The 26,434-nt window shown below is 45.4% G+C and overlaps 1 protein-coding gene across 1 annotated transcript in view; it reads right to left on the reverse strand.

Annotated features, from left to right (window-relative positions):
- Positions 1-5,344: 5,344 nt before the first annotated feature.
- SEMA7A (semaphorin 7A (John Milton Hagen blood group)) overlaps positions 5,345-26,434 on the reverse strand; it is a 42,663-nt gene continuing 21,573 nt past the window's right edge. Inside the window, exons 3-15 of the mRNA XM_015820969.1 lie at positions 18,261-18,394; positions 17,251-17,289; positions 16,818-16,913; positions 16,626-16,710; positions 15,359-15,469; positions 13,717-13,862; positions 12,700-12,878; positions 12,367-12,475; positions 10,493-10,676; positions 8,628-8,743; positions 8,238-8,395; positions 7,500-7,573; positions 5,345-5,748 (exon numbers count right to left, since the gene is read on the reverse strand). Coding sequence (XP_015676455.1) covers positions 5,522-5,748; positions 7,500-7,573; positions 8,238-8,395; positions 8,628-8,743; positions 10,493-10,676; positions 12,367-12,475; positions 12,700-12,878; positions 13,717-13,862; positions 15,359-15,469; positions 16,626-16,710; positions 16,818-16,913; positions 17,251-17,289; positions 18,261-18,394 — 1,658 coding nt within the window. The 3' untranslated portion in view covers positions 5,345-5,521. The remainder of the gene's footprint in view (positions 5,749-7,499; positions 7,574-8,237; positions 8,396-8,627; positions 8,744-10,492; positions 10,677-12,366; positions 12,476-12,699; positions 12,879-13,716; positions 13,863-15,358; positions 15,470-16,625; positions 16,711-16,817; positions 16,914-17,250; positions 17,290-18,260; positions 18,395-26,434) is intronic.

Genomic DNA, 26,434 nt, shown 5'->3' on the forward strand with positions numbered 1-26,434 from the left:
CAGCTATGCATTGCAACTGGGAAAACCATGGCCTTGACTATACGTACGTGCCAACGACCACAACTGAGTGGTCACTAAATGAACTGTTGTAAAATGAGGACTACCTATATATCCGAACAGATCCCAAGAAAAATTAAAATAGGAGTTCAACCCACAATCGGTTTCTTTGTATAGGAAGAAGAAGCGGCAGAGCTGGAGGGCGGGATTAAACAGGTCATCAATTTGGAATCTGTGCGTTGCCACAAGAGACCCAAGTCCAGCCCCTCTTGAATTCTGTTGACCCTCATCTAATGCCAATTTAGTGCTGACCGTTGACTTGACTAGATTCTTGTGTATAGGCTGTACAGGCGGTCCTCGGCTTACAATCGTTCATTTAGTGAACGTTCGAAGTTACATCTGAACTTGATGGTCAGGTTGTCCAACACGGACAGGTATAATTGGCGTCCTTCTTTTATCAGTATTCACACCTGCACTGGGCAAGTTGTAAGTTAGCTCAGTGTTTCTTAACCTGGGCAACTTCAAGAGGTGTGGACTTGAACTTCCCATGCTGGCTGGCTGGCTGGCTGGGGAATTCTGGGAATTGAAGTCCACAAGCCTTAAAGTTGCCCAGTTTGAGAAACACTGAGTTAGATGGTTGCTAAGATCTTTCACAACCCTTCCATTCTATAATTCTCCTAGCAGATTCAGCAAGGGAGGTATTTCCATTGAGGACAAGAGGCTAGGGCAGTGATGGCGAACCTTTTAGAGACCGAGTGCCCAAAAACTGGCCCTGGCCCCGCTCCACCCCCTACCCCGCCCCCGCCCCCGCTCCACCCCACCCTGTCCCTCGCCCCACCTGCCCACAAGGCCGCAGATCACCCAGGCAGCCCAGCAGTGCCATGGTGGCCACGCCCTCTGCCCACACGATGTGGCATGAGGGCAGAGTCTTGTCTACGCTGCCTGGCTCCCATGTCCTTGGCTGCACTGCTCCGTGTGGGCCATGCTTGGGGGTGACTCTCCTCCAGGGGGCTGCTGGTGAGGAGGGAGTTGTGGGGGGAGGCAAGGCTGGAGCAACAGCACGTGTGCCCACAGAGAGGGCTCCGAGTGCCGCCTTTGGCACCCGTGCCATAGGCTCGCCACCACTGGGCTAGGGAAAACTCCTCGACGTTCTGACTCATCTCCAGTATTTGCTGTTGATGCTTTTATTTTTAGTTCTTTTTATTTTATTGAGGAACTGAAAAATGGAAGGCTTTTAACAGCCGCTGAAGCCATCAGCATAAATAGAGCTGTGTGTGTGCATTATATTAGGAGCGGAACCAAGAAACAAAAAAAAAGGAGGAAGCGGGATAAAAACAAGACAAATTTGGAGTTCTCTATATAGATCCAAAATACCATCACAATAGAACAGGAAAAGGAGAAGGAACTATTCTAAAGATGTTCTCCCCGGAGAGCCTGTGGGCAGACTTCAAAAGAAATGTGTACAAGGGTGCAACCAAAAATAACTTACAATCTGGGTCCCATCCTAGGCACCCAGTCAGGGTCAAACCTCTATAAGATTTTTGGCTAAGCTCTCGTCTCATTGCCCAATTCTTTTACAAGGAATTTCTAAGATTCAGGAGAAAAAGTGGCTTAGCTAAAAGTTGCAAAGAAAAAGAAAAAAAGAGGAAGCTCTTGGTTCAGGCTAATTGCATCGGTTAACTAAGGCCAGTCGGGTGACAGCAGATGTTTGTTGAGGTAGCCCCGGGGTTACGACCATAGCTGAGCCCAGAATTATGGTCATAAGCCATGGTGGTGCTTAAGCGGGTCACCCTATGACCCTGTGATGACCCAGGGCCCCGAACGGAGGCAAAGCAATTAGCTGGTCAGAACAATTGTCTTTGTAAGCACTGCCAACGTTCACCCAACAGCCCCCACATATGCTGGCACAAGTACAATAAAACAGTCAGGGAAGTTTATACGGTTCTTTAAAGCAGTGGTTCTCAACCTTTTTAATGCTGCGACCCCAACCGGTCGTAAGTCGAGGACTAAACCGGTCGTAAGTCGAGGACTAAACCGGTCATATGTCGAGGACTACCCAACCGGTCGTAAGTCAGGGACTTTCCCTGCCCGGGAGCGCCATGCATGCGTAGTTCTGCCCCATGCGCCGGCCGAGGCGTAGCTGGCAAGCGGCAGAGACAGAGCAGGCCGACCACCAGCTGGCCCAGCCCAAGGGAAGTAAGGCACCCGCCGGAAAAGGGGGAAAAAATGGCGGACAAAAAAAAAAGGCGGACAAAAAAAATGGCGGACAGCCTTGCTTGGCGACCCCCGTGAAATGGTCGATCGACCCCAAATGGGGTCCCGACCCACAGGTTGAGAACCACTGCTTTAAAGTAAAACAGATAACAAGCAAACATATAATCCTTTCAACTCCCAGCTTGCCTGTGAACTGCAAACTGCAAAACCGCAGACAGCAAGGAGAAATCAGCAGGAAGAAAACTTAATAATAATAATAATAATAATAATAATAATAATAATAATAATAATAATAATAATAATAATAATAATAATAATAATAATAATAATAAAGTTGGAAGGGACCTTGAAGGTTATCGAGTCCAACCCCCTGCTCAGGCAGGAACCCTACACCATTTCAGACAAATGGCTGTCCAGTCTCTTCTTAAAAACTTCCAGTGTTGGAGCATTCACCGCTTCTGGAGGCAGGTTGTTCCACTGGTTAATTGTTCTCACTGTCAGGAAGTTTCTCCTTAGTTCTAGGTTGCTTCTCTCCTTGATTCGTTTCCACCCATTGCTTCTTGTCCTGCCTTCAGGCGCCTTGGAGAATAGCTTGACTCCCTCTTCTTTGTGGCAGCCCCTGAGATACTGGAACACTGCTATCATGTCCCCCCTCGTCCTTCTCTTCATTAAACTAGACATACCCAATTCCAGCAACCGTTCCTTATATGTTTTAGCCTCCAGTCCCCTAATCATCTTTGTTGCTCTTCTCTGTACTCTTTCTAGAGTCTCAGCATCTTTTTTACATCAAAGTGTCCAGGTACAAGAGCACACTATCACAAGAGTTCACGTTTGTTCCCGGCAAATGCTCCACCCCACAGCGTCTCCTTAAATCCTACTCCCCAGGTGTGCTTTGTGGAGTGGGGAATGACGCTCTCCTCCCCAGCAAGTGAGCCTGCCTCCGTTGTTCCCTCCTCCTCTCTGCTCTCCTTGCTCTGGGATCTGGTAGGGAGGGGCCTTGCTCCTCGCCTAAGCTCTGCCTTCCCTGTTCCAAACTTGAAGGGCCCTGGCCTGCCTCAGCCTGCTCCTCCCCACAGTCCTCCGAAGCCACAGACACCCCCTCCTGGGCCTCAACAGGGAACTCTATGTCATCCTCAGAGTCAGGCTCAGACGGAGGCATGACAGACCGCATCCGATTTTACAACGTTTGTGTGGTGGTGCTTGTTAACTAACGCTGCAGTTGTTAAGCAAATACGACAGTCGTTAAACAAAGCCATTTCACCCAATGGCTGTTTTTTTTTTGCTGGAAAATGGAAGTAAAAGCCGGTTTCCAGCAAAAAAAAAAAAAAAGCCCAAAATCGCAGTCACGTGACTACAGGTTGTGGAAAACGGCCGTAACTGTGGATTGTTACCAAGTGCTCAAAAAGCGATCACATGATCCGGGGGAAGCAGCAGTCAGAACTTCGAATCCAAGTCATAAATAACCCCTGGGGAGATCTGTCATAACTTTGACTGGTCATTAAGTGCCCAATCCTAAGTCAAGGACTACTTGTATATATTTTTTAATATCGATATTACCCCAGTAAAAAGAGCATGTAAAACATCTGAGGTGTCTACATGCAGTTATGATTTGGATGGATTGAAGCATCCACAATGAGAATTCACAGACTGGTAAGTCCCCAAAGAGTTAAGAAATGTAGACTTTACTCCAGTGGATTCTGAAAACATTTTAATTCATTTATTTTTAAAGCTCTCTATTTAAAAAATACATTCAGGTACAAAGAAATTGGAAGCAAAACTATAAAAAAAGGGAATAAGTCTTTGGTTCAGAGGTATCCATGAGAAATGTGCGTCCCCCCTTCAAAATGGCAGCCACAGCCATGTGATTAAAGCCCCACCCCCTTCCACCACACAGCCGCCATCTTGACTTTTTTGATTGCCCTTCCCCACAAAACACACTTGCTTTGGTCCCGTCTGTTCATAATCAAGGGTTACAGCAGCTCAAAGTGTATTGAAGGACCACAAAATAACAATATATCAACAACAAAGAAATGTACTGAAGCAAAATAAGGAATGGCTCTTTTTAAAAACAAAAAGACAAAATAATGTAGTGTAGCACAGAATTGCCTTTTGGGCTTGAAAGACCAAGAGGTACTCAATGGAAAGAGGACTGATTCATTTCACAATTGATTCTCCAAACAATGGTCCCATAACAATGGTTGGATCACAAGTGAGCCTTGGGAAGTGGCTTAAGTATGAGTCTTGGTCCGCCATGAGGTGAGCAATTGGACAACTTCATTGCAAAGATTTACCCAAAAAAGTCTCTGCTCCTCTTTAAGGTCTGTTCTCCAGAAATCAGAACTTCTCCACCTCAGATGTTCAACCATTGCTTCTTCTTTCACCCACCATCTTGAAATCTGGGCATTTGCAACTAGCTCTCCTAGTCCATCTTTAGATGACTGAAAACCTTCATCGACCAAGGAACATGAAACCACGACTTCCAAAGGAAGCAATTGGGTGGATTATTTTTTTTTTAAACAACAACAACAACAACAACAAACAGACCACAATTGTTTAAAGAAACAGGATGCAACTGAATTGGGAGAAACACACAATATAGGTCAGGGACAAATGTTTACAAAGCAAAGAATTGGAAGCTTTCTCTTCCACAAAGAGAAAATACAATAAATAAATATTCTGCAACAATTCGGAAATACAAAAAGGTATTTTTTCCAAAAGTTTATGGCCTATAGACCTGGGCAGCTTTAGCTGGCACTCGCTATTTTCTTTTAATAAGCAGCAGTAACACCAACGAAGGTGGTGGAGAATTGAAAATGCCATTTTCTCAAAGTGGATCCCTGCACAAACATAGAATCAAGCTTGTTCTACAAATAGACGGATGGGAAGGAGTTGAAAAGCCACCAGCCAGTCTTCTGGCAGAGATCCTGTGCAAATAGACCTTGTAAATCCTAATCTGCTTCTAGGCAACTCATCTTCATTTCTGAGGTTAGATTAATCAAGGCCACCACAGGGTTTCCATGTTCTTCTTGCCTGATACATTTACCTATGATGCTAATTGTCCAATTTACAGAACCACTCATCTCAACAAGTGACTCTGAGGATATCAATCCTTTTCCTTCTCCGGAGTCTCTTCTTCTTCTCCCTTGCCTCCAACCAGATGTCAAGAAGATCAAGGAGATGTTGCTTTGAAGAACATCTGCACTGACCTTTGATCCTCAGCTGAAGACATGGTGAGATGTCTTCAGCAGAAATGCTCCTGAATATCCGGCCAAGTAGGGACAGGGTGTGAAAGTCCACAGAAGATCAGGCTTTATTGGATGATCAAGACTATGCCTATCATGTGCAGTATGCCCAGCCAGAATGATAAAGATGGCGCAGAGGCAAGTCCCACTGATCTTGCAACCTTGTTCTCTGGGTCCTTAGAGGGATTCTCCAGGTATTCAGTTAGGACTGTCTGATAGAACCAGTCTTCTCTAGATACGCAGGAATACTTGCCATAGAGCTGGTCGGTCATATTGTCAATGAAATAAAGGCAGTCTGCCACAGGTCTTGACGTCACACGTTGACCGGCCAGTAATACCTTGGTCCACATTAATCGTATTACTCTAAGAACTCTCGTTCAGTTCTTTATCGCCCTTACATCTCAGTGTAACTGTAAGAAACTCCTACCCGACGACGACAAAGGACCCCTCTTCCTTCCTTTCTCTTTTTTCCTTTCGAGTCACCACCCTGTCTGCGGGCATCTCTGTCTCCTTTTGTGACTATTTCTCATCTCCTTTTAAACAACCAGAAAAACAGAGCTGGAAGGGACCTTGGAGGTCTTCTAGTCCAACCCCGTGCTCAAGCAGGAGACCCTGTACCATTCCAGACAAGTGGCTGTCCAGTCTCTTCTTAAAAAACCTCCAGTGATGGAGCACCCACAACTTCTGGTGGCAAACTGTTCTACTGGTTAATTGTCCTCACTGTTAGGAAGTTTCTCCTTAATTCCAGGTTGCTTCTCTCCTTGATTACTTTGCCATCCATTGTTTCTTGTCCTGCCTTCTGGTGCTTTGGAACATAAGTTGAGCCCCCTCTTCTTTGTGACATCCCCTCAAATACTGGAACACTGCTATCATGTCACCCCTAATCCTTCTTTTCTCTAGACTGGCCATACCCAATTCCTGCAACCGTTCCTCACATGTTTTAGCCTCCAGCCCCCTATTTATCTTTGCTGCTCTTCTCTGCACTCTTTCTAGAGCACGGGTATCAAAATCACGTCACATGAGGTATCGTGAGGTGTCGTGACATTTTTTTGCCTTTGCAAAGCTGGGGTGTTGACCCGGGGTGTTGATCCAGGAGTGGGCATGGCCTGTGCATGACACATCCGGCCCACCGACCACCAGTTTTGACACCCCTATTCTAGAGTCTCAACATCTTTCAAAGCCCTCAGGCTAGAGTCTTGTGGTAGTTCCCATGAAGTCTTTTTTTCAGGTTGCGAAGAGATTTTCTGCTCCACATCTATTGTCAAGCCAGCCTCATTAGAGGGCCTCTTTTCATATTTGTCGCCAAACCCAACAAATTAAAATTGTTTATTGGTCTGGTCTTCTTGGGAAAACTGGCTAAGAATCCCTTCCCTGTCCAAGGTTCATGGCTGGCCTTCTCTGTGGTTTCCTCCATATTATAGAACAGGGGTCCCCAACCCCCCATCCGTGGACCAGTACCGGTCCGTGGCATGCCAACAACCGGTCTGCACAAACAAGCAAAGCCCCATCCATGGGATGCAGGCAGCACACAAAACCACACACCCTCCGGTCTGTGGAAAAACCTCTCTCCATGGAACTGGTCCCTGGTGCCCAAAAGGTTGGGGACCTCTGTTATAGAAGATGCTAATTCTGGACATGTGTACTTTCACATTTCTGTATATTTTTAACTGATTATTTCAGGGTTGTGTGATTCCTAATTTGTTTCACTTCACCAAAGTTTGAGGCAGTTACCAAACTGAACAAACAAATGAAACTGAATGTGGCGATTTTTATAAGCCTCCATCAACTTTCAGAAGAGCAGCTCAGTTAATTATTCTTTCTGTTCATTCTAAAATCACAAACTTTTTTTTTCTTGCAATCCACTGAGACTTCAACACTTTGTGCGGGGGCCATTCTTTCTAACAAAACCTCATTTACCCCCCTCTAACTTCTTCCTTTTCCTAATTTCTTGTGGGCTTTTTAAAATGTATTTTCACAGATTTTGCAGGAAACATCTGCTGCCGCCTTCTTCTTAAGTACACTCAAGTTTTTTTTTGTGAATATTACCTTCGGAGGTCAAGTTGTTTGAAGTAGGACAAATGTTCCGAGGGACATCATGGCTTAGAGACTGCAATAAGGTTCTAAAAAGAAAAAGAAAAATCAAGTTAAACATCATATTCCTTCATAAATTAGGCCAGGGGTAGTCAACCTTGGCTCTTTTATGACTCGTGGACTTCAACTCCCAGAATTCCTGAGCCAGCTAAGCTGGCTCAGGAATTCTGGGAGTTGAAGTCCACGAGTCATAAAAGAGCCAAGGTTGACTATCCCTGAATTAGGCCATCAAAGGGTCAGCCTGTTGCATCTCCATAAAAGATATACAGTAGTTACATGATTGTTTACATTTGTTTAGCTGGTCAAAAAAAAAATAGCTGAAGATTCATAATCAATGAAGAAAATTTCATTGCCTTATTCGGAGGCCCCATTTTTACACATTTTTACTGGGTTGCTAAATTAACCACTTTTCTAGGTTTGTACAATAAACTAGTTCAGTAGCAATCAACTTGGTTGGGTTCATGCAAGAGAGAAGCCATTCAAAAAAGGTCAACACTAACCAAGCTTAGCATGTGGGAATATAGCCCATAAGATCATTACCTGACTTAATGGACCACAGTTGCATGTATACACCCAACTGAGAAAGTGACATTGCACTTATGTTTTAGAAAAGCTTGTCTGGTTTAAGAAGCTCTGGTGATCTCAGACGTGCCATGTCGCCATCAAACCAATTATATAAATTATGTAACCTACCCATTTTCCTGCTCATAAATAGAAGTACATTCCTCGTTGATCCATCCACAGTAGGGGTCTCTGGACAGCACACAGCTCCCACAGTTGTTCTGATATGCCCCACAAGAGGCCATGGGAAGCTGCACCACCTCGTTGGCCGAAGCCACAATTAATTCATTCTGCACAATAAAACAAAGGAGCCATTGAAATGAGCTTTCTTGACCCATCAAGAGATAGTCAACCAGCTGTGGAAAATGGGCAGCCATCCCGAGGTCATGAAACCAAAACTTGACATCCTGGCCAGAAGGACCAATGATAAAGAAGCTGGAAACCAGAGTCCAACAACAGCTGGACACTCATGTGCTGACTACTCATTGTGATTAAGTCTCCATGCTGTGAAGTCTTTCTTACCCTTGAATGGTCTAAAATCATGGCAAGGATGCCCGCCTGGGATTGGAAAGGCTGGATTTCCAGAATATTCATGGGTCCTTTTGGCAAGACGACCACCTTATGGATGCTTCCTTTGTCTGTATGTGGGATGAGGAGAAAGAGGGATTAGCAAGATGAAGACAGGGACATGAATGGTGAGGAAAAACCCCCCACGAAATCATATAAAGGATTCCCTTAATATGAATTAGGATAAAGATTCATGAGACAATAAAGGTATATATTATTCCCCACAGTAAAGAGAAGCAGAGATGGTCAAACTGATTCTTTTGTCCAAAAAAGAGAATACATCTAATCCTGTTTCTGTTTTTGAAACTGCTTCCGGATTTTGTGCTTGCAATGAAAAAGAAAAATGAAATTTTGCTTTTGCTTTTGCTAATTAGACAGGTTTATTGTTGTAGAGAGGGTTTGCACACATTGTTGTGTAAAAGTAAAAAGTTGTGACTGTCATGTGGTAATCTTCTCCTGTGCTAAAGAGAGTTGGAAGTTGGTGCCTTTTTTCTTTTCCCTTTCCTTTCTTCTAGTTTTCTATTACTTGCTAGAATTTTCTCTTTGTATTTTATAGTTTGAGAAAACAACAAAATTAACATTTTGTCAATCCAAAAGAATGGATGACAAGACTCAAGTGGACCAGAGAGGCAAGGGGACGTTCTCCACTTTGATGGATTTGAGTACATTTGACTTTATAACCCAGGCATGTCAAACTCGCGACGTCACGTGATGTCGCGCGACGTATCGGAGCTTTTTCTCCATTGCCGGCAATGGGGTGGGCGCGGTTTTGGGATGAAGTGTCTGGCCCGTGCGCCGGCAGTTTGACACCCCTGATATAACTCTTTAGAAAGGACTTTTTCCTCCTGCTCTTCCATCCTTGACCAATTCCCATATTATGGCCTTATCCCAGCAATCAAACATTTGGGTTCTAAGAATTCTCCATAAGAGTTCTCATTCGAGAAATAGCCAGAAGCTTCCAAGAAAGATGAAAGTGGAGCAGATGGCCACAATTTCTCATTTGATCACACAATTCTTAACCACCACCACCACCCCATAAGCAAGAGAGAGCACCTCATCACGGTGACACAAACCCGATACAGGCAGGCCAGTCACGGTGACACAAACCCGATACAGGCAGGCCAGTCACACAGAAAGCAACAACACTCAACAGTGCCAGGGGTAGGCAACCTTGGTTCTTTTATGACTCGTGGACTTCAACTCCCAGAATTCCTGAGCCAGCATGGCTCAGCTTGGAAACCTCTCCATTTCTCCTCAGCATGGCTGGCTCAGGAATTCTGGGAGTTGAAGTCCACGAGTCATAAAAGAGCCAAGGTTGCCTACTCCTGGTGTAGCCCATCACACCCAAAGCTGGCAGGACAGGTGACTGTTCAATGTGCAACCTGACATCAAATCTCCCTTTTCCAAGATCACAGCACCGAGAAGGCTACTGAAGGGAGAATGCAAATGAAAAGCCAACGTCAGAGAATTCCTACTACCCATTTCTCCAACTCTGATTCATGGCTACATCCTCGGCTGTTGCAATCTAATCTTTATCTGGGTCAAAGCAAGAGAGAGGTATTCCAGAGAGAGCTATAGGGCCCAGCACTTGCTAAGTTCAAGAGGGCAGGTTTCAGGAGTCTGGCTACAAAACAAGGGGGAGAGCAGCTGAGCCAAAGTTTTATACTGTTTGTAGAAGAAGACACACACACACAAACACCCCAAATGCCTTTATGTTGAGTTGAGAAGATCTCTCGTACAGCCACAGAGCCTTCCTACCAAAACTTTCACGCACCACTTCTACAACTAGTAGGCACATTATGGATGGCTTTGTGGCTTACCTGTGGCTAAATACAGAACATTGTAGATCTCATTATTTGCTGCCTCAACCTGGTGGACGCCGAGTTGCTGGTAGTGATGTTTGCTGTAGAAGACAATTTTCCCGTTCATTTGGGCGGCCAACTCTGGATAGCTGTCGATCACTTTGAAAGTCTCAGGTGGAGTCTTTTCATTTCCTTCTAGACACTGTCAAGAAAGCCACAGAGCTGATAATAATGAGATGAATAGAGGAAGAGTTCCATAGAGACCCAACATTATATGCTCTTTGGGCTTTTGATTTACTAAAAGCTTAATCGATCTGCAGGTTTGCAAGCCGTGAGGACTGGAGTCCTGTTTTCAGAATGACTAAAGCAGTGGGGATACTCAACAGCTAATACTGCAGACATGTCCATTCTTTTCACAAACCTGTCACAGATAGGGTGGATGGGAGCACAGTCAAATATGTCAGAAAAGGCACCAAGGATTGGATAGGTAGGCAGATGGTATAGATAGGAAAGTAGAATAGAGACAGGGCAGGAAAGAAATGGGTGATTCCTTCCTTCCTTCCAAGGAAGGAGAGACAAGGGAGAGAAGAGAGGAAAGAAGGAAGAAAGGAAGAAAGGGAGGGAGGGAGGGAGTCTAGAGAGAAAAAGGTGGGATGTAGGGATAGGTAGAGAAATGGTTGAATGATGAAGGGTTGGAGAAAGAGAGAGGTGGATGGGCGAATGGATGGATGGTAAAAGAAAGAGAGATAAAAAGATGATAAAAAGAAAGAGACAGAGAGAGATGGATGAATAGAGAGACAGAACTAGGTGGATGGATGAATAGAGAGACAGAACTAGGATGGAAAGATGGATGGACAGATGGATGGGTGAATAGTGGAGGGTTCAGAGAAAGAAAGAGATGATGGATGGATGGATGGATGGATGGATGGAACCCCAGTTTGCTCCAGTGTGACATGGATGGAAATGTGCTTTCAACTGGAGTAGACAAGTGTTCAGAAAAGAACTGCTCCTACATGTTTCATGTGTGACTAGTGAGAGAAAAAATGAAAAGGAACACTTGTACAATGTTCCTTTTTTGAAGCTAAAATTCCCTGGTAATTTGGACTGGATAGACAGAGCATGGCCTGCAATGCGTTTTTAAACAAATGCTTTGTTGATTTCTTGTAAATGATATACACACATGTAAAAGACTAAGAACAAATGAAATTAAATACGGAGAAGCTGAAACCATAACATCAACCCAACCCAAGTAAACTCATTAGTGATTTTATATTTCTGGCATACACTTCTGCATCTGCAGTAAAAAGGAGTAGAAGAAGATGGGATTGAGAAAATTGTCCTATGCTTTTAGTCATTATGATTTAGTCATTAAGTGCCGTAGTGGCACAGTGGCTAAAATGCAGTATTGCAGGTTAATTCTGCCAACTGCCAGCAGTTCGATCCTGACCAGCTCAAGGTTGACTCAGCCTTCCATCCTTCCAAGGTGGGTAAAATGAGGACCCAGATTGTTGGGGGCAAATAGGCTGACTCTGTAAACCATTTAGAGGGGGCTGTAAAGCAGTGTGAAGCGGGATATAAGTCTAAGTGCTATTGCCCTCCCTCCCTCCCTCCCTCCCTTCCTTCCTTCCTTCCCTGCCAACTTCCAGGAGTTCGATTCTGACTGACTCAGCCTTCCAAGGTTGGTACAGTGAGGATCCAGATTGTTGGGGGCAATAGGCTGACTCTGTAAAACGCTTAGAGAGGGCTGTAAAGCAGCGTGAAGCGGTATATAAGTCTAAGTGCTATTGCTATTGCTATTATAGCTCATCCTCTCTGAGTTATCACATAGTCTCCAAATTGACTACATATTGGAAGGATCACTTTTCCACCCAATGTTCATCATTGCTTTTTACCTGTCCTGGCTTCACAGCAGGACTTTTTCCACTGTAGTTTTTCAGGGGAGACGTTCTGAAGTGTTCGCTGATGTCACTAACGGAATAGACGCAGACTGCCGAGTAACCCCTGTGGAAAGGAGACACAAGGAACCAGCCTTCCATCAATGGGAACTCTTTTTTTTTTTCCAATAAAAGTGAGGCCCTTGCCATAGTCTAATTCCATGCCACCAGGATAAAATGGGGAAGAAGGAAGAAAAGTTCCTGCATGGGAAGAAGGTTCTCCACTTCCATGATGAAAGTCAACCCAAAGTCCCTTGGTGGTGATTTATGGCCAAGGAGCAAAAGACTCACCACTCATTGAGGAAAAGCCCGTAGATCTTTGTCTGAAACCATTGGTCCGATTCAACGATAAAGACGTCTTGAAGCCACTCAAAGTTTCGTTTAGTGGCTGAGTCCACACAGAGCAATGTGGCCTTCAGGAGAGTTGTCCACTTGGCTGCTGAAAAGGACCCATTGCCCCCTTTGTCACCCTGCAGACAGAAGGGAAGAAAGAGTTTATTAGGAGAGCAGCAAAAAAAGCTCTCCTGAGCTTTGGGTGGCCCTTCTAATCTTTTTTTGAAAACAGAGAATTAAATGTGATCTTTGCGGAAGCCATTTATAGTTCAAAGTCAAAAAGTAATCAGAGATAGTTTGGATGGACAGCATCTCATTTCACCCTCATTCCCATTCCTTTTGCACAAATCTAAATTCACATATAAAATCTTCCAGGGGAATGAGAAGACCCAATTTGGTTCGTGTATTCTGCTAAGTGATCATTTGTAAGTGAAGAGTAAACAAAGCTAGAAGGGAGGAGTTAAGCATGTCATCAGCTTAGGATCATTGCGTTCCCACAAGCGCTCCAAGTCCAGCCCCTCCTAAATTCCATTGACCCTGATCTGGCACCATTTTTGTGCTGAACTTTAGTTGACCAGATTCTTGTGCATAACCTTGAATAAATCTTTTATGTATGGCCCTGATTCTTTGCTTCTGACATCATTGATTGAAGAAGCCACCATGACTGGATTCAACTTTGGTTCTAAGCCATAGACCCCATTGGCTGCTGCAGAGCCCATAACAAGCCACCAGGAGGTCACAATGCCTGGTGCAGCCTAGCATTATTGCACCATTGATGCAGTGGTATACCACTGAATGACTTCTACATATTGTGATGTCTGATGCAAGTAGAAGAGCCAAATTGTTTGCATCATAATATGCTTGTCATCGTTCACCCAGGATTGTTGGACAGACATGGAGGGACTGGTTCCCACCAAAACTAAGCTACCAACATAGCAAAGTATCCCAAGAGTCTTCTCAAAACCCATTCTTGACCTTGCACACTTGAGCCACCCTGGAGATCTTCCTTGGGGCCAGAGGATTATTTGGCCAGTTAGGGTTGTCCTCTCGGAAGAAGAAGTAGATCTTGTCGTTGTAGGCCTCTTCTTGCTTGATTGGTGCAATCTTCACAAACTGTGGATCTGGCAGGAGGGAAAAGGTGGAGGCGGTGAGATTAGAAAGAAAGCAGTGAGCCTGGGCAGATCTTTCAGCTCAGAACCTTCACAAAACACCCCATGCCTGGTTACTCTCAACCGTTTTAATGGTCATGCAACGCATTTCACCAGATTAAGGGGAAAACCGTTCAGGTGTATTACAGGAGTCCCCAACCCCCGGTCTGTGGGCCTCAGCATGCCAACAACCGGTCCGCACAAACAAGCAAAACAAGCAACACAAAACCATGCACCCTGTAGTCCGTGGAAAAACCTTTCTCCACAGAACTGGTCCCTGGTGCCCAAAAGGTTGGGGACCTCTGGTGTATTAGATTCACACAGCAAGCTCAGTTAGGGTTAAGTAAGCTTTGGGGCTTACTAAGTTGTGCAAAGAAAACAAGTTGATTTAATCATCAGGATCCAACAACACCAACACATCAAACAAGCTCAGTTTTCACTATCTGCTAAGCCTTCCCTGAATCTCCCAATTACGTCCTAGGTCCAACCATCCTTGAAGGTTTAGGCAAGAGATAAGTGTTTTTCCATCCGTGAAGACAGTTTAGCACTTCTGAAATCCAAGGCCTTCTCCGAGCTTGGCCACCCCTCCCTTCTGTGTGTGGAAGGTGTCCTTTGGACTCTGTTACATCAAGGCTTAAAGGCCAAGTTCGTAACTAGAGGAACGTCAACTCCCTGCAGCGAGGGAAGCCCAGCCAGTCCCTTTTGTGCTGTTTGGAAAGGCCCCTGAGCTGGGAATGGAAAAGTCCACCAGAGGGACCGAGGGAAGGAACCTTGAATCATCTGAGGCTCATCCCCAGAGATTTCCAAGAACTCATCCTCCATGACGTTAATTACACAGCAGACACCTGGATGGCTCTTTCTTGTTCCCTTCTAACTCCTTGGGGCAAGAGTTGTGTTTGTTTTAAGTCTTCCTCCATAAGTCCAAAGCTCAATTTCTACTTGGTGGGGGCTGGGGAACCCCTGGTCTTTCTGCCCTTGAGAGAACCGAGTCTTGCGAATGGGGGGGGCATCCAATTTCCCCCAGAGAAGAGAAGATAAATCCCTTTTGAGATTGGAGGCATCCTTGGCAAAGCCACTCTCTGAAGAGTTATGGTCGCAGCAACATTGATCTGCACCAGTTCTGGGTAGTTGGGGACACCTATTTTCAGAAGGCCCCCACAATGCCCCATGATCTTCCAATGCAGAGCATCATGGGAAAATTGAAATGGTGGTCTTCAACCTCCTTGAAAAGGAGCTTCTGAGGACTTGATCAACTGGCTGAGCCAACTGGTTTTTTTTTTACTAGCCATTCTGCTTTCCAGCTAGCCCTCAATGCAAGCCATGTTCTCACAATACACAAAGCAGGAACTAACTGCACATGTTGCCTTAATCCTCCTTGCCAGGCACTATAACCCTGTCAGATTTTTTTGCCAGGGTTACAAAGCACAACACTGTGGCTCAATTGTCTCTTCCAAAACTGCAACACTTACTCTTCATGACTGTGTCACTGGTGTAAAGTTCAGCGGCTCCACGGACCCGCCGGAAACGAGGGATCCGTCCATTGGATTGGTATTTCCGGATAGTCGAATAGATGTCATTGCCTGTAAGAAAAGAAAGAAGATGAGGAAGAAACTGAAAGAATTTCTCACCCAACCGATTCCCAAAAGAGTTCTCACAAGGAAGATATGTAATTTCCCCTGGGGATTCCATCACGGGGATTGTGCAACGAGAAATGTCTACAACGAGACTTCCCAACAGAAGGACGCACCCTTCAAGAGGGAACTTGGAATCCAGAAATAAGGAAGATATAGATCAGGGCTTTTCAGCTTTTTCACCCATTGTACCACTTTTAGGATATGATTTTTGACACCTAGCAAGGTGTCAAAAATTTGATGACCAAAAAAAAAAAAAAAAAAAAAAAAAAAGGAAAAAAGTGATAAAGTACAGGTAGTCCTCGATTTACAACAGTTCACTTAGTGACTGTTTGAAGTTACAAAATGGCACTGAAAAAAGTGCCCCCCAAGCCACAGCCGAGCAAGACACCTGCCAGCCCGCCCAGCGGCACTCTTCCTCCTGTCCAAGGTTTCCATTGTTGTGAGCATTTCTATTGGGGATTGGCAGCGGGGGTGGGGTGGGGTTTGGTTTTTATTCCCCCCTTCTGCTGGGTGGTTGCAGCAGGTTTTGGTCACTTCACATGACCCTGGGACACTGTGACCATCATAAATATGAATCAGTTGTCAAGCATCTGAATGTAAATCACAAGACCCTGGAGATGCTGCAACATTCCAGCTGATCGGCGCTTCTTCTGGGCTCAGCAGAAGCGCCAGGATCAGCGCAGAGCTCCAGCTGGAGCCTGGCGCTGATCCTGGCGCTTCCGCTGAGCCCTGATAGCCCTGCAGCTCCAGCTGTCTCTCGCTCAGGCTTGTGCGGTGCTGCCACCGGTTCAGCTCATTCCCCTCCCCTGCTACCACTTTTCTAGGATGTTCGCGTACTACCTGCCAGGTGCCAATATACCACAGGTGGTACCCGTATCATTGGTTGAAAAGCCCTGATATAGAAGACATCATATTTGGGTATTTAAATACTTACAAAAATTAAAAGGGGATCCCAAAGCCACCCCAAGATCTTTTCTAACATCATGGAGATTGTAAAACTAACTCTACAGTGAATTTGGAAGAAAGGTGGCTTCAGAACAAATGATCTGGAGACGTTCACTGGTGGATTCCTAACGATGAGCTTTGATTTCATCAGACTTACCATCGATGAGGACGAGGGAATTTTTATCAAGGCCAAAAGGAGCTAAGCTCTGGGCACCGATCCCTAGCTCTTTCTTCCCATCGACCTGCAGAGGACAGAAAAGAAGGTCAAAGATGATATCCTCAAGTCTCATTTTGCCAACTTTCCACAAAGGTCACACAAAAGGGAAGAAGAGGCAACCATGGGCCCTACCCAGTTCCAGCAGGTTGGCCTGCAGGCGTTGGTGCCACAAATCAACACCTTGTCCTGGTACTTCTCGATGAAGGTGAGATAATTGGTGGCGTCCTCCTGGAAAAGAAATGAAGAAAAGATGAAGGTGAAGAAAAAGAAGGAGGAGGAGGAGGAGGAAGAGGAGGAATGGAGGGAAGGAAAGAAGGAAAGAAAGGAGGGAGGGAGGGAGGAGGGAAGGAAAGAAGGAAGGAAGGAAAGAAGGAAAGAAGGGAGGGAGGGAGGAAGGAAGGAAGGAAAGAAGGAAAGAAAGGAGGGAGGGAGGGAGGAAGGAAGGAAGGAAGGAAAGAAGGAAGGAAGGAAAGAAGGGAGGGAGGGAGGAAGGAAGGAAGGAAGGAAAGAAAGAAGGAAAGAAAGGAGGGAGGGAGGGAGGAAGGAACTATTTATCCAGACTTACGGGATTTTCACACAGGGACGTGGATATATCAAAACGTTCCTGTACAAAAGAGAAATGGGGAAGAAATAAGACAAGAAACAATGAAATAGGGACAATTTTTAACGATTTTAAAGAGCCACAGCTACCAATATTTGGGTTTTAATTGGTTTTTTAGTAGGGGAAATTTTTTGTATGATGTTTTAATATGCTGTGAGCCGCCCTGAGTCCCATGGGGAGAAGGGCGGCATATAAATTCTGTTAAATAAATAAATAAATAAATAAATCAAGGAGAGAAGCAACCCAGAACTAAGAAGAAATCTCCTGACAGTGAGGACAATTAATCAGAGGAACGGCTTGCCTCCAGAAGTTGTGGGTGTTCCAACACTGGAGGTTTTTAAGAAGAGATTGGACAACCATTTGTCTGGAATGGGATAGGGTCTCCTGCTTGGATTAGAACAGGGGCCCCCAACCCCTGGTCCATGGACCGGTACTGGTCTGTGGCATGCCAGCAACCGGTCCGCACAAACCAGCAAAGCCCCATCCATGGGATGCAGGCAGCACACAAAACTACGCACTCTCCAGTCCGTGGAAAAACCTTTCTCCACAGAACCGGTGTCCCTGGTGCCCCAAAGGTTGGGGACCTCTTGATTAGAAGATCTCCTAGGTCCCTTCCAACTCTGTCATTCTGTTCTGTTCTGGCTAGCAGGTCTACCGAAGGGGTGCACTCCATTCTGCAACAGCTTTCTGCAGGTACTAAAACTTTCCACCCTGGTTGTAAACATAACAACTCATCTCTTGTTGCTGCAGCAGTGCAATTAGCTACCAACACCTTGCCGTTTTTTCTAAACCAATCCCAGGGGAAGAGATGATTCAGAGATGGGGAAAAAAGGAAGTCACTCATAATTGTCAAGGGATAAGAAGTGTTTTCCAGAATCCAGCACCTCTTGGGAAGTCTGGATCAGAGAACTTTGCAACTCTAAAACTTAACACTTGGATGATCAACTTCGCCATCCCTTTCCCAGTCTCCTTACCACGTGGCTGGTGGAGTCCTCCAAATTATAAATGTAAAGCTTGTTTTCTGCTCCTACGAACACGGAAGAAGAGCCCTTTGCGTGGTAGAGGGTGATGTGTTTCTCTGTGGTATTAAACTGGAACTTTTTCCCACCTATGAAAGAGGGGGGGAAAGGGGGCAAATTCAGGACTGAGCCCAGATTGAGGAAAGTATTGAACCATTTCATGCAAAGGAAACTCAAAGGTGATGATAGAAACACTCAGACTGATCTGTGACTCAGGAACGTCTGGTTTTTTCCAGGAGCTTTAAATCAACAGTCTCTTTCTTGACCAATTCACACTGTCCTGTATAAATAATATATACACCCAGCAGACTATGGAATCCCCCCCCCTTCTGTTTTTCCATTGTGAAGGGGTTGATTTCACAGGACTGCTTCTATATTTCAAACATCCCGGTTCTGGATATTTCTTTGTTTTATTCATTGGATTTTTAATCTCACTTTTATTACCTTATAAGCAATTCAAAGAGGCAAACGTACCTAATGCTTCTTCCTCCTCCTATTTTCCCCATAACGACAACCCTGTGAGGTGGGTTCAGCTGAGAGAGAGGGATTGGGCCAAAGTCACCCAGTCAGTTTTCGTGGCTAAGAAAGGACTAGAGCTCACCGTCTCCTGGTGATTGGCCCAAAATCACCCAGCTGGCTTTCATTCCTAAGGTGGAACTAGAACTCACAGATTCCTGGTGATTGGTCCAAAGTCACCCAGTCAGCTTTCATGCCTAAGGCAGAACTAGAACTTCCCGTCTCCTGGTGATTGGGCCAAAGCCAGCCAGCTGGCTTTCATGCCTAAGGCAAGACTAGAACTCCCCATCTCCTGGTGATTGATCCAAAGTCACCCAGCTGGCTTTTATGTCAAAGGCAGGATTAGAACTCCCCATCTCCTGGTTTTTAGGCCAGCACTTTAACCACTAGGCTGGTGGTGTAGTATTGAAGGCATCAGGACAGAAACCAGGAGACGGTGAGTTCTAGACACCACGTTAGCTGGGTAATCTTGGGCCAGTCACACCCTCTCAGCCCTAGGCAGGAGGCAACGGCAAACTAAAATCTGGCCAAGAAAATTACTGGGACTTCTCCAGCCAGTTGTTGAGAGTGAACCCTGATCTGAAGGCACCTCCTCAAAAAAAATAAATAGATACAATCAGCACACGTGAATCAATGATACACCCACGCCTTCCTTTGGTCCCTCTGCCATGTGAGGCATTTCCAAACTGTTGACATGAGAACATGACCTAGGAAAGCTTCCCGCATCAAATTAGCAAGCAGTCTGCCTTGCCTCTTTCTTTCTCACTTCCTCTCAGGCAGTGTTTCTCAACCTTGACAATTTTAAGGCATGTGGACTTCAACTCCCAGAATTCCACAGCCAGCAATGCTGGCTGTGGAATTCTGGGAGTTGAAGTCCACATGCCTTAAAATTGTCAAGGTTGAGAAACACTGCTCGGAGTCTAATGCTACCCCCAAGCTGCTTCGTCTTCTGATCTTGGATTGTGAATTGCTCCCCTAGATTGCAGAGAGCAGGTTCCATCTGCAGAATCCACCTTAATTGTTCAGATCAATCATAAATCCTCCTCCGTTGCTTCGCTACCTCTCCCCTCCACACAATGCTCAGGAATTGTACAGATTGTGAGGAGGGAAGTGAGGGAGAGAAAAGGAGTGGAAAAAGAGAGAGAGGACGGACAAAGCCATTTACTCAAGGATGGAATACCATTTCCCACATTTCCCACGGTGTTTTTTGTTTTCTTCTCCTTGATCCAGCTCTCTGGGAAAAGCCAACCTACACACATGCATGCACACACAGAGAAAGAGAACTGGATTTAAAGCCAACAACCACACCTAACCACGCCACTAGCAGAGGGAACTAACAAGGAGTTAGATAACAATACGGCTCCCTTGTAAACATCTGCTGACCTTCGATCGCCCAGCCTGGTTTGGTTGCTACAGATGACCCCGAATCACATCTGTGGGAGGGAAGGAAACAAGCTTTTCTTTGTTCCCGCTTCTCAGCCCCCGCTGCCTGAGTTTAGACATGTCCCTCTGCCCTGTTTGATTTTGGCTATGGTTGCTCTCTTTCATTCAGCTCGACCTGAGCCCAGGGGGAGGAGAGCAGCGAGGCTGTGTGGCCCACCTGCAGTCAACAGGTGGGGCAGGTGGACTTCCACCAAAGCCTTCTCACAAGGAGGCGCCCAGATGAAACGGTAGATAATCAGGCTGGGATAGCCTCTCCTACTCTCACTTTGTCCATCCAGTTTGGCAACAGGATGAGATAAGAAGTCAGGCATCTAAAATATAGGTTGCTGATTGACTGGGGAATCAGAGATGCAGTGGAGGCATCACAACATCTCATTTGCTAAATAATCTGGCTTTCGACTCTCTCTCTCTCTTTTTTTTTTGGAGGTATTGTGTCATGATCTCAAGGGACAAAAACAAAGTCTTCTCTTGGGCCTTCTGAGTCAGCCGTGATGACTGAAGCAGGGAATCCTCTGTGTAACCATCCAAGGTGGAAGGTAATCTCTCAACCTGGGTGCCTCAAGGCCTCTGAGGTCTTCTGCTTCAAGCAGATCAACAAACAACCTTGGGGCAGCTGGCATCGGACAGATGCTTTGTTGACAAGAGGATAGAAATGCCAGCAACCAGGAGGGGGGATCTCCTTTTCAAAGCAGGTGCTGCCTTCTCTTACCCACAGCCCCCAGCCAGGGGGGAAAAAAAGATGGTTTCCTTCAAACCTTGGGGCTGAAGGAAGCTGAACTGCAACACAAAAGAGCATCTTCAGGAGACCAGGAGATATAATCCTTGGATGCTCTCCTTGGGAGTGTGGCAAAGATCTAAACGAAGAACACAATATCTTTGCAAGACTTGGTCGCAGTCTGCCATAGGTGGATCAGCTGCAGTTCTACCTGGCTGATGCTCAGGAACGAAATACGCTGAGATTTACTCCTAAAATTGACGTCTGTCCTTGTAGGGCATATTTTGTGCCCCCTGACCCAAATTCCTCAATCTTCTTGGGGTTTGAAGTTGGCTTAGGGTGAGCTGCCGAAATTAGTGTTTTGACCTGAGGATCATTTTCAACCTCCATAATCCAAAAATCCCCGGGTGCCTTGAGTGACAGGTGCTTAAGTATATAATTCATGCTACTAAATTCTATCTTCTGTCCAACCAGGTGTTTAATTAGTCAGTGGAACAGGCTTGCCTTCAGAAGTTGTGGGTGCTTCATCATTGGAGGCTTTTAAGAATATATAGGGCAGTGATGGCGAACCTTTTAGAGGCCGAGTGCCCAAACTGCAACCCAAAACCCACTTATGCATCGTCGGGTGCCAGGTGGGCGTGGCCCATTGGGTGGGTGTGGCCCATTGGGTGGGCATGGTCCATTGGGTGGGTGTGGCCCATTGGGTGGGCGTGGCTGTGGTGGTAACGGTAGACTGGGTGGGACTAAAAAGTTCAATCAATCAATTCCAACTTTGCAAGATCTTTTTTTTCCCACGAGAAGTTGAAATTGACTGATTGATTGAACTTTTTTTTTTTTGCACACGGCGGCGGAGGCCTAAAGCGAAAAGGTTTTATAAAACCCAGCTGAAGGCCTAGGACTGGGGCGACGGCGCGCGTGCCCATAGAGAGGGCTCTGAGTGCCGCCTCTGGCACCCGTGCCATAGGTTCGCCACCACTGGTATAGGGTCTCAAGCAGACTAGAAGACCTCCAAGGTCCCTCCCAGCTCTATTCTGATTGGTTGAAATGGTTATAAGTTGAGGACAACCAGTTATGTCTCCACTGCTGTGGCTGTCTCTGGCTCGTACAAACGAAGGCGCAATGTTTGCAAAGCACAGCTTTCTGCTTTGCTCTGCAGTTTGGGGTGATGTCGGGCTGACCGTCCAGCTGCTGAAGGAGGGGATGTCATGAAACACACCCACACCTGAGGCATGAAGTGTTTGCCACGTGCCAGAGGCACATTTCCCAGCATCCTGATCTACACAAAAGCCAAAGGCTAAAGAACACACAGCGTCAGCTAGTCAAAACCTCCCTGTTCAGCAAAGCAGAAAGCCAGGGCTTGTCGAAGAAAGAATGCTTACAAAGCTTTTATTATTCTTGCCCTCTCGGGTGCATTCCAGACATCGGTTTCCTTTCCTAAAACAGCCAGCTCTGCCCAGTTCCCCATAATCACGTTCAGTCACTGCTTTTAAAAAAATAAAAAATAAATAAATCCGAGGGTCACCCAGACTTCTCCAGAGTCTGCCAACTCTGATCTAAGACAGCCGGTCAAGAATCCTGACCTTTGACCTGGACAAGTTTAGCAAAAGCCATCATATTTTAATCAAGCACAGCACATTCCTTCAGTTCAGCATGTTTACACCACAGCCCTTCCACGCGCCTTTCAAAACATTGTCCCTCAACAGAGCATCAATTCATGCCCAGGGATAGGTCTGGCTTGGAGCCCACATATGCCAGTTATCAACAAAACCACAAGTGAAATGGACCAGGAGTATCTTCTGAGCTGAGAAAGGCAACTGCAAGGAACGATTTCTCATTTTCCCGTGTTCCCTTGTCTTGTCTGGTCTAGTCATCAATTTTGCAGATCGTCTATGAGACGCTCTTTGTGAGCTGTTTAGCACCCCAAGATGTTTGATACCTGATGCCCAGTTGCAACTGCCCGTGAGACCATTGTTCAGTTGAATCAGAGGACAGGGGAGGCCTTCAACAAAGGAGAAGGGGAAGGAGGAGAGAAGGAGGATAGGAGGAGGAGGAGGAGGGAGAAGGTGGAGGAGAAGGAGAAGAGAAAGTGAAGAAGGAGAATGGAGAAGGAGAAGTGAGAAGCAAGAGAAGGGAGAAGGGAGAGGAGAAGGATGAGGAGGGAGAAGGAAGGGAGAAGGAGAAGGAGAAGGGAGAAGGAGAAGGAGAAGGAGAAGGAAAAGAGAGAAGGGAGAAGGGAGAGAAGGAACCAGAACAGCCAAGGATTGTTTATTAGACTGGGAGGTTTAAAAAAAAAAGATATTTGAGGAACAAAAGATCAACCATGCCTGCATTGTTCCTAAAAAAAATCCCTGCCTAGATGTGTCCAGGAAGCCATGAGGCAATGTCACAGTTTCCAGAGGGACACAATAACTTTATTTTAAATGCATGCACACACACACAAACCCAAAATTCAAATCACTGCCAAATTCAGCCCTGCATTTACTGGTGCTCTCCACCACTTGCTCAGACCTTCCGTTAGTGATCTTTAAAAATTTAAAGCCGGGAACCGTTGTGGTTGCCTCCCTAATGCACCTGCTCGAAAAGACCAAGGAGAAGAAGAGCTGATGGGGGACGAGAAAGAACGGCATCTGCACTGAGCAAAGGGAAACCACGATGAGTGGAGAACAAGCCACGCTTGAAGGAAAATACTAGGAAAAAAGTACTTTAAGGACTAAAGCAGGGAGAGAGAGAGAGAGAGAGAGAGAGAGAGAGAGAGAGAGAGAGAGAGAGAGAGAGAGAGAGAGAGAGAGAGAGGAAAGGTTAACTTAGACCTCTATCTCAATGTCCTTATGCAGATTCACACACTTTTGTAAGCCTTGCTTAACGATGTTTTGTTGGGAAAAAAACCACAATTAGCACTCATCGCAGCCAAGAACCAGGTATCTCAACATGATCCAATTTTAAAAAGGTAAAGGGTAAAAGTTTCCCCTGTCTGGTCATGCCTGGCTCCAGGGGGTGTGCATATCTCCGTTTCTTGGCCGAGAGAGCCAGCGTTGTCTGAAGACATTTTCCGGGGTTGTGTGGCCGGCATGGCTATACACCAAAGGCGCATGGAACACTGTTACCTTCCCACGGGAGTGGTACCTATTTGTCTACTTGCATTTGCATGCTTTCAAGCTGCTAGATGAGCAGGAGCTGGAGCAAGGAAACGGGAGCTCACCCCATCGCACGGCGCTCAGGTCTCAAACTGCCAACCATCCGGCTGATAAGCCCCGCGTCTTAACTGCTAGGCCACCCCATCCCCTTTTTGTAGAATGTATGCTACACAAAGCCAGAACTTTCTCTGTAGGACACAAATAAACTTCTGGACATTTTTAGCCTTGGCTTTATTACTACGGTTGCCCCCACGCCTTGTGACCACCCATGCTTTCTTGGGTGAATGTGAAGGAGCTGGATGGTTTCCCTTGGTGGGCACCATTACTCATTCGGAAAATGGAAAAACAACAATGCCCTTGAAGGGAGAACGCAGGCTTTTTCCTTCCAACCTGACAGTCAGCCAAAAGTTAGTCAGAGCTGGAATGGATGAGCTTAGAAGGCTCTTTCTGAAGAATTGTGGTCAAGATTTGCTGACTGCCAGGAGTCTAAGAGTCACTGATGGCTGGCGCAACCAAGCCCAGAAGGAGATAAAGAAAACATTGACCTGTTGTGGAAAAGGGAAGTATTTTCATTCCTGGAAAGGTTCTTTGGGAGAATTTTCCTTTCCTCTGAAAAAGGGCAGAGTATTTCCAGCCCCCTTTCAAAATCTTTTTGAAGCCAAATCGTCTTCAGTCACTGAGGTCAAGGTTTCTTAATTTCAGCAACTTCAAGAGGTTTGGTGGACTGGAATGACGTAGGGTGTTGAAGCCCATACTTTTTAAAGTTGTTGAGGTTGAGAAACGCTGATTTAGAGAGTGGCACAAACAACCTTTGTTGGCTTAATCCAGAGGTCCACCTAATTCAGCATCCTGTCTCCTACACTGGTCTTCTGGAAGCCCACAAGATAGCCCAAGAAGGACCTGTCAGGCATTAGACATTTCAACAAACAAGCATTATTTGGGTACCCTCCTGAGAGTGAGGTTTCCAGGTTGTTTTATTAGCCATCATTTTTTTTGAAAACTGATTTGTATCTTCACTTTCCTGTCAAAACTCAGGGCTGCATTATCAAGGAAAAAAAACACAGTTATTTATGTTTCTACTTGGAAACCACTTCTGGACTTTGTGCTTGAGAAAGAAAAAAATGAAACTTTGATTGTGGGTTTTAACGATTAGATAAGTTTGTGGTTCTAGAAGTGGCTAGTTTATACTATTACATAAAAGTAAAAAGTTGAAGTTTGATGCTATTATCTTATTTTGCTGCACCAAAGGGAATCAGAAGTCAATACCTTTTCATTCTCCCCCCCTTTCCCTTCACTTTTCGCTTCCCTTCTCCCTCCCCTATTTTCCTACAATTTTCTTTTGTATTTTTGTATTTTATATTATAAATTAATTTAAAAAAAAACCTCACGGCAGCATTCATCATCTTCTTTCCTCCAATTCTTTCTTGGACCTCTGATCCAGGTTCAAGTTTTGTAAGAGAGGGAGAAAAACTTTCTCCATTTCTATTAAGATGTCTGGGGGGTTGTTTTCTACCACCAACACAGTGTTGCAAGGCTGACACAGCACACCGATCTAAAATTAAAATATGTGGTCAAGACCACACCGCTGGCTAGACACGTAGACTATCTTTCTGATGAGAACTGTGTTTATCAAGGGAGAAAGTCAACAAGCAGCTCGGAGAAGCTGCTAAAGAGCTTCAGAAAAATATTTGTTCATGTTCTGGTGCTTCTCAATTCTCAAGGATACTGTGGTGTTGACCGTAAGGCAGCCGCAGTTTTCTATGTAAATAGTATGGTTTACACTATTATAAACGGTCCCATTTGCAAATAGTAGGATTGCTGCCCCTATGCCATTTCTAAAGAAGGGCTGATCAGGAGATTCAACATATACCTCCTCATGCATTAAAGTGGGATACTGGCTAGCACAAGATATATGGTTAGCCCTCAATTTAACAACAGCTCATTTAGGGACCGTTCAAAATTACAACGGCACTGAAAAAAGTGACTTAGGACCGTATTTCACACTTACACACTGCAGCATCCCCAGGGTCACGTGATTTAAATTTGGACCAGTGGTGGGATTCAGCCGGTTTGCATCACTTCGGCAGAACCGGTAGCTAATTTTTTGTTGCCCAGGCCCAGAATGGACTTACAGAAGCGGCATCCACACAGAGAACCGGTTGTTCACCTATTTGAATCCCACCACTGATCATATCTATCTATCTATCTATCTATCTATCTATCTATCTATCTATCTATCTATCTATCTATCTATCTATCTATCTATCTATCTATCTATCTAATCCTATCTATCTATCTATCTATCTATCTATCTATCTATC

Source organism: Protobothrops mucrosquamatus, unplaced genomic scaffold (assembly GCF_001527695.2).
Source record: "Protobothrops mucrosquamatus isolate PMUCROS unplaced genomic scaffold, P.Mucros_1.0 scaffold1225, whole genome shotgun sequence".
NCBI classification, from domain to species: Eukaryota; Metazoa; Chordata; class Lepidosauria; order Squamata; family Viperidae; genus Protobothrops; species Protobothrops mucrosquamatus.